Source organism: Pseudophryne corroboree, assembly GCF_028390025.1.
Source record: "Pseudophryne corroboree isolate aPseCor3 chromosome 3 unlocalized genomic scaffold, aPseCor3.hap2 SUPER_3_unloc_21, whole genome shotgun sequence".
Lineage (NCBI taxonomy): Eukaryota > Metazoa > Chordata > Amphibia > Anura > Myobatrachidae > Pseudophryne > Pseudophryne corroboree.
In genome coordinates, this window is record NW_026967510.1 from 1,974,585 (window position 1) to 1,989,136 (window position 14,552).

General features: G+C 45.7%; 2 protein-coding genes across 2 annotated transcripts in view; one reads left to right on the top strand and one right to left on the bottom strand.

Annotated features, from left to right (window-relative positions):
• Positions 1-13,742, top strand: part of LOC134983703 (oocyte zinc finger protein XlCOF22-like) — a 35,178-nt gene extending 21,436 nt beyond the window's left edge. Inside the window, exon 7 of the mRNA XM_063949359.1 lies at positions 11,017-13,742. Within this exon, the coding sequence (XP_063805429.1) occupies positions 11,017-12,398 (1,382 nt within the window). The 3' untranslated portion in view covers positions 12,399-13,742. The remainder of the gene's footprint in view (positions 1-11,016) is intronic.
• The window catches only part of LOC134983707 (zinc finger protein OZF-like), a 314,293-nt gene that overhangs the window by 220,988 nt on the left and 78,753 nt on the right, over positions 1-14,552 (bottom strand). The window lies entirely within an intron of this gene.

Consider the following 14,552-nt stretch of genomic DNA (forward strand, 5'->3'; position numbering starts at 1 on the left):
TCAGTATTATATCAATCAGGGTGAAAAATATTTTATTTAGAAGAAATATATTCATATGTGTAATACTTTACCATCTAGAACACTGCCAGACAGCCGTGGGCTCTCCCTATTGTTTCCTGTAAATAGAATCAGTTACATGTGCATGGTATCCACACATACACCTTATTCATTATCATTTTCATAAGGGAGCGGCTGAGGCCTATATATACTGTCTATGTATGGTAGGTATCCCTTCCATACCTACCATACATAGACAGGAAAACTATGTATATAGGAAACTATAGGTCTGTAAGACAATACAGAAGAAACTATAGGTCAGTAAGACAATACAGAAGAAACTATAGGTCAGTAAGACAATACAGAAGAAACTATAGGTCAGTAAGACATTACAGAAGAAACTATAGGTCAGTAAAACAATACAGAAGAAACTATAGGTCCGTAAGACATTACAGAAGAAACTATAGGTCAGTAAGACAATAGAGAAGAAACTATAGGTCAGTAAGACAATACAGTAAGAAACTATAGGCCAGTAAGACATTACAGAAGAAACTATAGGTCAGTAAGACATTACAGAAGAAACTATAGGTCAGTAAGACAATACAGTAAGAAACTATAGGTCACTAAGACATTACAGAAGGAAACTATATTTCAGTAAGACTACAGTAAGCCACTATACATCAGTAAGACAATACAGTAAGAAACTATAGGTCAGTAAGACAATACAGTAAGAAACTATAGGTCAGTAAGACAATACAGAAGAAACTATAGGTCAGTTAGACAATACAGAAGGAAACTATAGGTCAGTAAGACAATACAGAAGAAACTATAGGTCAGTAAGACATTACAGAAGAAACTATAGGTCAGCAAGACAATAAATAAGGAAACTATAGACCAGTAAGACTACAGTAAGCCATGATACGTCAGTAAGACCATACAGTAAAAAACTATAGGTCAGTAAGACAATACAGTAGGAAACTATAGGTCAGTAAGACAATACAGTCAGAAACTATAGGTCAGTAAGACAATACAGTCAGAAACTATAGGTCAGTAAAGGGCCCTACACACTTAAAGATTATCTGTCCAATCTGGCTGATTGGAAAGAAAATCTGGCGATGTCTGGGAGCAAATGACAATCAACCATTTGCTCCCAAAATCAAGAAAATGGACAAACACAGTTCAGATAAATTGGTTTAATGAAACAAATGTAACCAATTTGTCTGAAAGTCCATTTTTGTCTGTTTTCCAATCTTTGAGAGCAAATAGTAAATTGCCATTTGCTCCCAGACATTGCCAGATTGGACAGATAATCTTTTAGTGTGTAGGGCCCTAAGACAATACAGTAAGAAACTATAGGTCAGTAAGACAATACAGAAGAAACAATAGGTCAGTAAGACAATACAGTAGGAAACAATAGGTCAGTAAGACAATACAGTAGGAAACTATAGGTCCGTAAGACAGGAAACTATAGGTCAGTAAGACAGTGATACAGTAGGAAACTATAGGTCAGTAAGACAATGTAGAAGGCAACTAGATGAGTAAGACAATACAGAAGAAACTATAGGTCAGTAAGAATAGAGAAGGAAACTATAGGTCAGTAAAACAATGCAGAAGGAATTATAGGTCAGTAAGACAATACAGTAGGAAACTATAGGTAAGTAAGACAATACAGAAGGAAGCTATAGGTCAGTAAGACAATACAGTAGGAAACTATAGGTCAGTAAGACAATACAGAAGCAACTATAGGTCAGTAAGACAATACAGAAGGAAACTATAGGTCAGTAAGACAATACAGTAGGAAACTATAGGTCAGTAAGACAATACAGAAGCAACTATAGGTCAGTAAGACAATACAGAAGGAAACTATAGGTCAGTAAGACAATACAGAAGCAACTATAGGTCAGTAAGACAATACAGAAGGAAACTATAGGTCAGTAAGACAATACAGTAGGAAACTGTAGGTCAGTAAGACAATACAGTAGGAAACTATAGGTCAGGAAGACAATACAGTAGGAAACTATAGGCCAGTAAGACAATACAAAAGGAAACTGTAGGTCAGTAAGACAATACAGTGGGAAACTAGGTCAGTAAAACAATACAGTAAGAAACTATAGGTCAGTAAGACAATACAGTAGGAAACTATAGGTCAGTAAGACAATACAGTAGTAAACATCTACAAAGCCTTTTTCTCTTACATCCTAGAAGATGCTGGGGACTCCGTAAGGACCATGGGTTATAGACGGGCTCCGCAGGAGACATGGGTACCTAAAAAGAACTTTTCCTATGGGTGGGCACTGGCTCCTCCCTCTATGCCCCTCCTCCAGACCTCAGTTAGATATTGTGCCCAGAGGAGAATGGGTGCACTGCAGAGAGCTCTCCTGAGTTTTCTGTAGAAAAAGTATTTTGTTAGGTTTTTTATTTTCAGGGAGCACTGCTGGCAACAGACTCCCTGCATCGTGGGACTGGGGGGAGAGAAGCAGACCTACTTAACTGATAGGCTCTGCTTCTTAGGCTACTGGACACCATTAGGTCCAGATGGAGTCGGAACACAGGTCTTGCCCTGGGGTTCGTCCCGAAGCCGCGCAGCCGTCCTCCTCACAGATGCTGGAAGATAGAAGCCGGGCGAGTATGAGAAGATAGAAGACATCTCAGGCGGCAGAAGACTTCAGATCTTCTTGAGGTACCGCTGCGCGCCATTGCTCCCAGACACAACACACAGAGGCAGCACTGATGGGTGCAGGGCGCCCTGGGCAGCAATAATCCTCAAAGTTTGATGCACAAAGAGTAGGATTAGGCTGCGGAGGCAGTAAATCACAGATCCCCCGCCATTTTATTACAATTGCACTGGGACCGAAGCCCGCCGTCGGGTGGGCGGAGCTTGATCCTCACCACTAACCAGCGCCATTTTCTCCACAGAAGCTGCATGAGGACGCTGGCTCCCCGGTCTCTCCCCTGCTGAACACTTTCACGGGCTGGAAAAAGAGGAGGGGGGCACATTGGTAACGCAGTGAGTGGGAATTGTGTATATATATATATATATATATATATATATATACAAACAAACACGAGGAACCACTGCACTCGCCATTCCCAGGGGTTGGGGTGCGGTGGGCTGTGACCACCAACCTCAAATATACCAAACAAAAAACCCAGCACTCTCCTAAGGTGAATGAAGCTGCTTAGGAGAGTGCTGGGTTTTTTGTTTGGTATATATATATATATAATATATATATATATATATATATATAAGCGCTATCTGGTCATTTATTTTTTCCGGTGTTATTTAGGCGCTGGGTGTGTGCTGGCATACTCTCTCTCTGTCTCTCCTAAGGACCTGGTTGGGGTTTTGTCCCCTTATAGGTTTATCCCTGTGTGTGTGGGGTGTCGGTACGTGCGTGTCGACATGTCTGAGGCGGAATGATTCTCCAAGGAGGAGGTGGAGCAAATGAGTGGTGTGTCCCCGTCGGTAGTGCCGACTCAGGAATGGATGGACATGTGGCATATGTTGAATGCAAGTGTGGCATCTTTACATAAGAGGCTTGATAAGGCTGAACCCAGGGAGGCATCAAGAGGTCAATCCTCGGATTGGACCGACTCACAGGGCCCGTCGGGGTCTCAAAAACGTCCCTTAGCACAAATTGTGGACATTACTACCGACACGGACTTTGATTCCAGTGTCGACTATGATGAAGTGAAATTGCAACCTAAGGTGACAAAAAGCATTCAGTGTATGATTGTGGCAATAAGGGATGTGTTGCATATTGAGGATGAACCCTCGGTCCCCGACACAAGGGTACACATGTTTAAGGGTAAGAAACAGATTATTTATTTTCCCACATCTCATTAACTAAATAAGTTCTTTGGAAAAGCTTGGGAGTTCCGGAGAAGAGACCGCAGATCCCAAAAATTATTTATATGGCATACCCCTTCCCTAAACAGGACAGGGTACGTTGGGAATCACCTCCCACTGTGGACAAGGCCTTAACGCGCCTGTCCAAGAAAGTGGCGCTACCGTCTCCAGACACAGCGGCCCTCAAGGATCCTGCGGATCGCAGGCAGGAGACTACTTTAAAGTCTATTTATTCGCATACTGGAGCTGTGCTAAGACCGACTATTGCGTCGGCATGGGTATGTAGCGCAATTTCAGCATGGACAGATGATCTGACGGCTGAATTTGATACCATGGATAGAGATACTGTATTGTTAATTCTAGCCCATATTAAAGGTGCAGTCTTATTTATGAGAGCTGCTCAAAGGGATATTGGATTGCTGGCTTCTAGGGCCAATGCCATGTCTATCTCGGCGAGACGATTCTTATGGACTCGCCAATGGACGGGTGATGCGGATTCCAAAAAACATATGGAAGTCCTACCCTATAAGGGAGACGTATTGTTTGGGGATGGGCTGACGGACCTGGTTTCCACAGCTACCGCAGGTAAATCAAATTTTCTCTAACGTCCTAGTGGATGCTGGGGACTCCGTAAAGACCATGGGGAAGAGATGGGCTCCGCAGGAGACTGGGCACTCTAAGAAAGAATTAGTACTACTGGTGTGCACTGGCTCCTCCCTCTATGCCCCTCCTCCAGACCTCATTTAGAATCTGTGCCCGGCCAGAGATGGGTGCATTTTAGTGAGCTCTCCTGAGCTTGCTAATAAGAAAGTATTTTAGTTAGGTTTTTTATTTTCAGAGAGCTTCTGCTGACAACAGACTCTCTGCTACGAGGGACTGAGGGAAGAGAAGCAAACCTACTCACTGAAGCTAGGTTGCGCTTCTTAGGCTACTGGACACCATTAGCTCCAGAGGGATCGAACACAGGTACGTTGGTCGTACGTTCCCGGAGCCGCGCCGCCGTCCCCCTCGCAAAGTCAGAAGCCGGCAGACGCAAGAAGACATCGAAATCGGTGGCAGAAGACTCCTGTCTTCACATGAGGTAGCGCCCACACTACCCACACACTCTGGTCACTGTAGGGTGCAGGGCGCAGTGGGGGGGGGCCCTGGGCAGCAATTAGGATACCTCTTGGCAAAAAGACACATATATACAGCCGGGCACTGTATATATGTACGAGCCCCCGCCATTTTATTTACACAGACCCGGGACAGAAGCCCGTTGCTGAGGGGGCGGGGCCTTCTTCCTCAGCACTCACCAGCGCCATTTTCTCTCCACAGCTCCGCTGAGAGGAAGCTCCCCAGGCTCTCCCCTGCAGTATCCAGGTAGAAAAAGCGTAAAAAGAGAGGGGGGGGCACATAAATTTAGGCGCAAATTGTCATAAACAGCAGCTACTGGGTAAACACTAAATTACTGTGTAATCCCTGGGGTTATATAGCGCTGGGGTGTGTGCTGGCATACTCTCTGTGTCCCCAAAAGGCCTTTGTGGGGGTCCTGTCCTAAAGTGAGCATTCCCTGGTTGTGTGCAGTGCGTCGGTACGTTTGTGTCGACATGTTTGACGAGGAAGGATACGTGGAGGCTGAACAAGTGATGATATGTGGGGTCGCCGCCGACGGCGCCGACACCTGATTGGATGGATATGTGGAAGGTGTTAAATGATAACGTAAGCTCCTTGCATAAGAGGTTGTATAAAGCTGAAGCCTTGGGACAGTCAGGGTCTCAGCCCATGCCTGATCCTACAGCGCAGAGACCGTCAGGGTCTCAAAAACGCCCACTATCCCAGATTGTTGACACAGATATCGACACGGATTCTGACTCCAGTGTCGATGACGATGATGCTAAGTTGCAGCCTAAATTGACTAAAGCCATCCGCTACATGATTATAGCAATGAAGGATGTGTTGCACATATCAGAGGAAAACCCTGTCCCTGACAAGAGGGTTTATATGTATGGGGAGAAAAAGCAAGAAGTGACTTTTCCCCCTTCACATGAATTAAATGAATTATGTGAAAAAGCGTGGTATTCCCCTGATAGGAAAGTAGTAATTTCCAAAAGATTGCTTATGGCGTACCCTTTCCCGCCAACCGACAGGTTACGCTGGGAATCCTCCCCTAGGGTAGATAAGGCGTTGACACGCTTATCTAAGAAGGTGGCCCTGCCGTCACAGGCTGCCCTAAAGGATCCTGCGGATAGAAAGCAGGAAGGTATCCTGAAGTCTGTTTATACACATTCTGGTACTCTACTGAGGCCAGCAACTGCTTCGGCCTGGATGTGTAGTGCTGTAGCAGCATGGACAGATACTCTGTCTGAGGGGATAGATACCCTGGACAGGGAGACTATTTTACTGACCCTGGGACATATCAAAGACACTGTCTTATATATGAGGGATGCCCAGAGGGAAATTTGCCTACTGGGCTCTAGAGTAAACGCAATGTCGATTTCTGCCAGAAGGGTCCTGTGGACTCGGCAGTGGACTGGTGATGCCGACTCTAAAAAACACATGGAGGTTTTACCTTACAGGGGTGAGGAATTGTTTGGGAACGGTCTCTCGGACCTGGTTTCCACAGCAACGGCTGGGAAGTCGAATTTTTTGCCATATGTTCCCTCACAGCCAAAGCACCGTATTACCAAATGCAGTTCTTTCATTCAAAAAAAGCCTCCACTAAATCCACCGCGTGACGCTGTCAGGAGCGTTGGGGGCACGTCTCCTAAATTTCAGCCACCAGTGGGTTCGCTCACGGGTGGATCCTTGGGCTATACAAATTGTGTCTCAGGGATACAAGCTGGAATTCGAAGTGACGCCCCCTCACCGTTACCTAAAATCGTCCCTGCCGGCTTCTCCCATGGAAAGGGAGGTAGTGTTGGCGGCAATTCACAAGTTATATCTCCAGCAGGTGGTGGTGAAGGTTCCCCTTCTTCAAAAGGGATGGGGCTACTATTCCACAATGTTTGTGGTGTCGAAACCGGACGGTCCGGTCAGACCCATTTTGAATTTAAAATCCCTGACCATTTATCTGAAGAAATTCAAGTTCAAAATGGAATCGCACAGAGCGGTCATTGCAAGCCTGGAAGAGGGGGATTTTATGGTGTCGCTGGACATCAAGGATGCTTACTTGCATGTCCCCATTTATCCACCTCATCAGGAGTACCTCAGTTTGTGGTACAGGACTGTCATTACCAATTCCAGACGTTGTCGTTTGGCCTGTCCACAGCACCGAGAATATTTACCAAGGTAATGGCGGAGATGATGGTACTCCTTCGAAAGCAAGGAGTTACAATTATCCCATACTTGGACAATCTCCTCATAAAGGCGAGGTCCAGGGAGCAGTTGCTGATCGGCCTAGCACACTCTCAGGAAGTGTTGCAACAACACGGGTGGATCCTGAATATTCCAAAGTCGCAGCTGATCCCTACGACGCGTCTGCCCTTCATGGGCATGATTCTGGACACAGACCAGAAGAAGGTGTTTCTCCCGGCGGAGAAGGCTCAGGAGCTCGTGACTCTGGTCAGAGACCTCCTAAAACCGAAACAGGTATCGGTGCATAACTGCACGCGAGTCCTGGGAAAGATGGTGGCGTCATACGAAGCCATTCCCTTCGGCAGGTTCCATGCGAGGATCTTTCAGTGGGATCTGTTGGAAAAGTGGTCTGGATCGCATCTTCAGATGCATCGGCTGATCACCCTGTCCCCCAGGGCCAGGGTGTCTCTTCTGTGGTGGCTGCAAAGTGCTCACCTCCTCGAAGGCCGCAGGTTCGGCATACAGGACTGGGGCCTGGTGACCACGGATGCAAGCCTCCGAGGATGGGGGGCAGTCACTCAGGGAAGAAACTTCCATGGGCTGTGGTCAAGTCGGGAGTCTTGTCTGCACATCAATATCCTGGAACTAAGGGCCATATACAACGCCCTGAGTCAAGCGGAGCCTCTGCTTTGAAACCAACCAGTGCTGATTCAGTCAGACAACATCACCGCAGTGGCCCATGTTAACCGCCAGGGCAGCACAAGAAGCAGGGTGCAATGGCGGAAGCCACCAGGATTCTTCGTTAGGCGGAGAATCACGTGCAAGCACTGTCAGCAGTGTTCATTCCGGGAGTGGACAACTGGGAAGCAGACTTCCTCAGCAGACACGACCTCCACCCGGGAGAGTGGGGACTTCATCAAGAAGTCTTCACGCAGATTGTAAATCGATGGGAACTGCCACAGGTGGACATGATGGCGTCCCACCTCAACAAAAAGCTAAAAGGGTATTGCGCCAGGTCAAGGGACCCTCAGGCGATAGCTGTGGACGCACTAGTAACACCATGGGTGTTCCAGTCGGTCTATGCGTTTCCTCCTCTTCCTCTCATACCAAAGGTGCTGAGAATTGTAAGAAAGAGGAGTGAGAACAATACTCATTGTTCCGGATTGACCAAGAAGGACTTGGTACCCGGAACTGCAAGAAATGCTCACAGAGGACCCATGGCCTCTGCCTCTCAGACAGGACCTGTTGCAACAGGGGCCCTGTCTGTTCCAAGACTTACCGCAGCTGCGTTTGACGGCATGGCGGTTGAACACCGGATCCTAGCGGAAAAAGGCATTCTGGAGAAGTTATTCCTACGCTGATAAAGGCTAGGAAGGACGTGACAGCAAAGCATTATCACCGTATATGGCGAAAATATGTTACTTGGTGTGAGGCCAGGAAGGCCCCTACAGAGGAATTCCAGCTCGGCCGGTTCCTGCACTTCCTACAGTCAGGAGTGTCTATGGGCCAAAAATTTGGGTCCATAAAGGTCCAGATTTTGGCCCTATCCATTATCTTTCAAAAAGAACTGGCTTCACTGCCTGAGGTTCAGACGTTTGTTAAGGGAGTGCTACATATTCAGCCTCCTTTTGTGCCACCAGTGGCACCTTGGGATCTTAACGTGGTGTTGGGTTTCCTGAAATCCCACTGGTTTGAGCCACTTAAAACCGTGGAGCTAAGGTATCTCATGTGGAAAGTGGTCATGCTGTTGGCCTTAGCTTCGGCTAGGCGTGTGTCAGAATTGGCGGCTTTGTCATGTAAAAGCCCCTATCTGGTTTTCCATATGGACAGGGCAGAATTGCGGACTCGTCCGCAATTTCAGCCAAAGGTGGTGTCATCTTTTCATTTGAACCAACCTATTGTGGTGCCTGCGGCTACTCGTGACTTGGAGGATTCCAAGTTACTTGACATAGTCCGGGCTTTGAAGATTTATGTAACCAGAACGGCTGGAGTCAGAAAGATTGACTCGCTGTTTATCCTGTATGCATCCAACAAGCTGGGTGCTCCTGCTTCAAAGCAAACTATTGCTCGCTGGATCTGTAACATGATTCAGCAGGCTTATTCTGCGACTGAATTGCCGCATCCAAAATCAGTGAAAGCCCACTCCACAAGGAAGGTGGGCTCTTCTTGGGCGGCTGCACCAATAACTTTTTGCGGCTAATTGGTTAGGGAGTTTTTGCGATGAACTGAATCCCCCCCCATAAAATGTTTATACATACAGTATGATGTTACATTGAGATTACCGCTGGAGGAAACTCTGCCACAATATTATTAAATGTGTAATTTATCCCATCCTCGTATGGGTGTAATATATTAATATATTCTTACTGAACAGGATTACCAGCACTGAATCAATTATCGCCCAATATAATATACATGCCGATGTTTAACAACAAATACAATTGTCTTTTGATTACTTTATGCACCTTTATACATTTACCTTTGTGTTTTATATATCACTGATTTATCTTACATACTTTACTGTACTTAATAAAGGTTATATATTATTTATTAGTGCGCAAACAGGACAGCACTTTCTCTTCTTTGCTGTTTTATTATTGCAAAGCCCATGTCACCTCTAGTAATCCCACATGAGTGCCCATGTCACCTCTAGTAATCCCACATGAGCGTCCACGTCACCTCTAGTAATCCTACATGAGTGTCCATGTCACCTATAGTAATCCCACATGAGCGTCCATGTCACCTCCAGTAATCCCACGTGAGCGTCCATGTCACCTTTTGTAATCCCACATGAGTGTCCGTGTCACCTCTAGTAATCCCACATGTGCGTCCGTGTCACCTCTAGTAATCCACATGAGCGTCCATGTCACCTCTACTAATCCCACATGAGCGTCCATGTCACCCCTAGTAATCCCACATGAGCGTCCATGTCACCTCTACTAATCCCACATGAGTGGCCATGTCACCTCTAGTAATCCCACATGAATGCCCATGTCACCTCTAGTAATCCCACGTTAGCGTCCATGTCAACTCTAGTAACCCCACATGAGCGTCCATGTCACCTCTAGTAACCCCACATGAGCGTCCATGTCACCTCTAGTGATCCCACATGAGCGTCCGTGTCACCTCTAGTGATCCCACATGAGCGTCCGTGTCACCTCTAGTGATCCCACGTGAGCGTCCGTGTCACCTCTAGTAATCCTACGTGAGCGTCCATGTCTCCTCTAGTAATCCCACGTCAGCATCCACGTCACCTCTAGTAATTCCACGGGAGCGCCCGTGTCACCTCTAGTAATTCCACGGGAGCGCCCGTGTCACCTCTAGTAATTCCACGGGAGCGTCCACGTCACCTCTAGTAATTCCACGGGAGCGTCCGTGTCACCTCTAGTGATCCCACGGGAGCGTCCGTGTCACCTCTAGTAATCCCACGTGAGCGTCCTTGTCACCTCTAGTAATCCCACGTGAGCGTCCCTGTCACCTCTAGTAATCCCACGTGAGCGTCCCTGTCTCCTCTAGTAATCCCACGTGAGCGTCCCTGTCTCCTCTAGTAATCCCACGTGAGCGTCCCTGTCTCCTCTAGTAATCCCACGTGAGCGTCCGTGTCACCTCTAGTAATCCCACGTGAGCGTCCGTGTAACCTCTAGTAATTCCACGTGAGCGTCCACGTCACCTCTAGTGATCCCACAGGAGCGTCCACGTCCCCTCTAGTAATCCCACATGAGCATTCAGTGTTGATCAAGCTCCAGTCTAAGCATCCTAGCTTTTTTTGTTTTTTAATAAACATAAAAGCAATGATTACAGGTAAAAATGTCAGTTATAGAATTATATATTGTATCCTGTAACACCCTGAGTCTTGTCTACTCATTTTATATATTAATGTATTTTATTTCCAGGAGATGGACACACAAGCAGGAATATCTCAGAAGGACATCTAATGTTATCCCCGGATTGTGACATAAAAGATGACAGTAGACAGGATTCTCCAGGAGATAACCCCATTACCCCAATTATACATCCAGCTCTATCAGCTGATCCCTCTGATCCTGGGAAATGTTCTCCTGATCACTCTGATATTGGTGCATCTGTTACAGCTCTGAGAGTAGATTCCGTGTTTCCTTGTTCTATAGATGCACCATGTTTTACACAGAACACAAACCGTATTACTCATCAGCCAGCTAAGGCAGGTGAGAGGCCATTTCCATGTTCTGAGTGTGGGAAATGTTTTACATATAAATCATATCTTGTTAGACATGAGAGAAGTCACACAGGTGAGAAGCCGTATTCCTGTTCTGAGTGTGGGAAATGTTTTGCACAGACATCAGCTCTTGTTACACATCAGAGAAGTCACACAGGTGAGAAGCCGTATTCCTGTTCTGAGTGTGGGAAATGTTTTGCACAGACATCAGCTATTGTTACACATCAGAGAAGTCACACAGGTGAGAAGCCGTATTCCTGTTCTGAGTGTGGGAAATGTTTTACACAGAAATCATCTCTTGTTACACATCAGAGAAGTCACACAGGTGAGACGCCGTGTTCCTGTTCTGAGTGTGGGAAATGTTTTGCATGGAAATCAGATCTTGTTACACATCAGAGAAGTCACACAGGTGAGAAGCCATTTTCATGTTCTGAGTGTGGGAAATGTTTCGCATATAAATCAGATCTTGTTACACATCAGAGAAGTCACACAGGTGAGAAGCCGTATTCCTGTTCTGAGTGTGGGAAATGTTTTGCACAGACATCAGCTCTTGTTACACATCAGAGAAGTCACACAGGTGAGAAGCCATATTCCTGTTCTGAGTGTGGGAAATGTTTTTCATTGAAATCACATCTTGTTAGTCATCAGAGAAGTCACACAGGGGAGAAGCCATATTCCTGTTCTGAGTGTAGGAAATGTTTTGCACGGAAACCAGCTCTTGTTATACATCAGAGAAGTCACACAGGTGAGAAGCCGTATTCCTGTTCTGAGTGTGGGAAATGTTTTGCACACAAATCACATTTTGTTATACATCAGAGAAGTCACAGTGAGATGCCGTATTCCTGTTCTGAGTGTGGGAAATGTTATTCATCGAAACCAGATCTTGTTATACATCAGAGAAGTCACACAGGTGAGAAGCCATATTCCTGTTCTGAGTGTGGGAAATGTTTTGCATGGAAATCACATTTTGTTATACATCAGAGAAGTCACACAGGTGAGAAGCCATTTTCCTGTTCTGAGTGTGGGAAATGTTTTTCATCGACATCAGTTCTTGTTAAACATCAGCGATTTCACAGATGAGAAGCCATTTTCATGCTGTGAGAGAAATAAATCTGCTCTTGTTGAACATATTAGACATTACCCAAGTACGGAACCATTTACATCTTCTGGAGTATAATTATCACTGCCGTCCAATGTTCCTCAAGGGTGAATCCGATCTCTTATGCTTTATAAAATATACATGCTACCACTGGGTGATATAATCAGACGTCATGGCCTGGTCTACCACTGGTATGCAGATGACCTGCTTTTTGCTCCATGTACTGAGAACCTAATACCAATCCTAAATGGTTGTCTAGCTGAGCGCCAGGGGTGGATGATACCAGTTGGCTGTGACTCAGTCTTTGTGAAACATAATAGAAGCTCCCGAACAAAGGACAAGACTACAGCTTTACCAACCATCTGGATTTATGCTTTGGTGTTCAGAATTGCAAAATACTAAACATGTGCTGAATCTTTGTGTTGTCCTGGTATGTGGCTGACACAGACATCAGGTATCTGCCACATACTAATCCTCATTCTTCCATCTGTGGACCATAGCCAGAATCAAGCACTTGATTCCCTCAGAAGTTCATAGACTACTGCAATGCCATCTACCTGGGTCACCCAGCAAAAGAATTACAGAGCTTGCAGCTAGTACAGAATGCAGCAGCCAAGCTGTTACCTAACCAGCCCGTTCCTGCCTCCTAACACCCATTCTCTATTCCCTTCACCGGCTGCCTCTAAGATGACAAATCTATTTCATAATTGGCTAACTGACCTTCCCAGCCCAACATTACATGGTCCAAGGAACTAGAAGCAGCTTCTGCCTCCTTACTGCCCTGCTTGCTTGCTTCTACAGATGGACTGTTACCAGCAGTACCAAGAATCTCCTGTCATTCATTTATGGGTTGAACGTTTAGCTTTGACCATGGAACTCACTGCCTTGCACAGTCCAAGAGGCCTCCACTCTAGAGACCTTCACAAGCAGACTGATGACTGTTACTCACGCTTTTCATTAATGTACCTCTATTTACTTCCTAAATAATACATCCCAAATGCTTAGGTCTTTTTTCTGCTGTTTATTTTGTATCTTGTGCTTTGTGTAAATGTGAATGTCTAATACCAGTTTCCACAATCTGTATTGCTGCACGACAATATGGCGGCCATTGGAACGTGTTTTCACTTCTTCTAGTTTGCCTAACTTGTTGCAGACACTCATCTTGATCAGGAGTGTCGAGTGTTTTCTTATACAAGATCCTGTCCATATATACCCTGTACATTATCATGTGCATTAGAGTCACCCGGGTTCCATCTGCGGTGGTTTGTTGTATGTTACATCTATATGGTGCGGATACTCCCCTGTATTTCATAATAAAAGCTTTTGTTTGCATCTAATTATTACATTAAAGCTTTTATTTTTTATTCTGTTTTATATTCCTGTCTGAGTAATTACGCCATAATGTCTAATCTCGGAGTGGACCCCAGAAGATGTAAAGAAACCGTGTAAGTGTTCCATCATTCTGTTTCGTGTAAGCATACAGGTAAGTGATGGCACGGTGGTCACTGACCGTCACATTCAGGTGGTATCATGGAAGTGGGACTGTCTGGGCTTATTCTAGTCTACTGCAGAAATAAAAAACTCAGCCTTTATCCTGCTTATAAAAATTACAACGCCCGTAAATCAAGCTTGGCCGGACAAGACAGAATCCACATTAATGGTGGCACATCATATAGGCTGAGGACCCAATGCTTCTGGTATATATGGCATAACTCCCTCTTCACCCACAAAAACCTTCCCTTAACCATTCACAATGTCCACCATTGCCCCTTCAGAAGGGTCACAACTTTCCTTTGCTTTTTCCACCTACTCCACAGAGCCCAGGACCATCTCCATGACCATTTCATATTTATCTGGAGGCCTGGCACCTGGGAGGTTCATGGCCTGAGATGACCACAGAACTGCCAGGTAGTGGGCAAAAAGGATCCACAGCCCCCTGAGGAACTGGAGAGTCCAAAGATCGACCCTGCATGAGGTAAAGAAGGGTCAAACACAGGGTCTGTCTTACCTATTTCCTTCCTAAAAGCTGCTCTTTACCCACTTTGGTACCTGTGGGATCCCACTCCAATCTTCCTTGAGAGTCCTTACCCTCACTAATCCCTTCTACACCTACCAGTTCCTTCCCCTTCCAACCA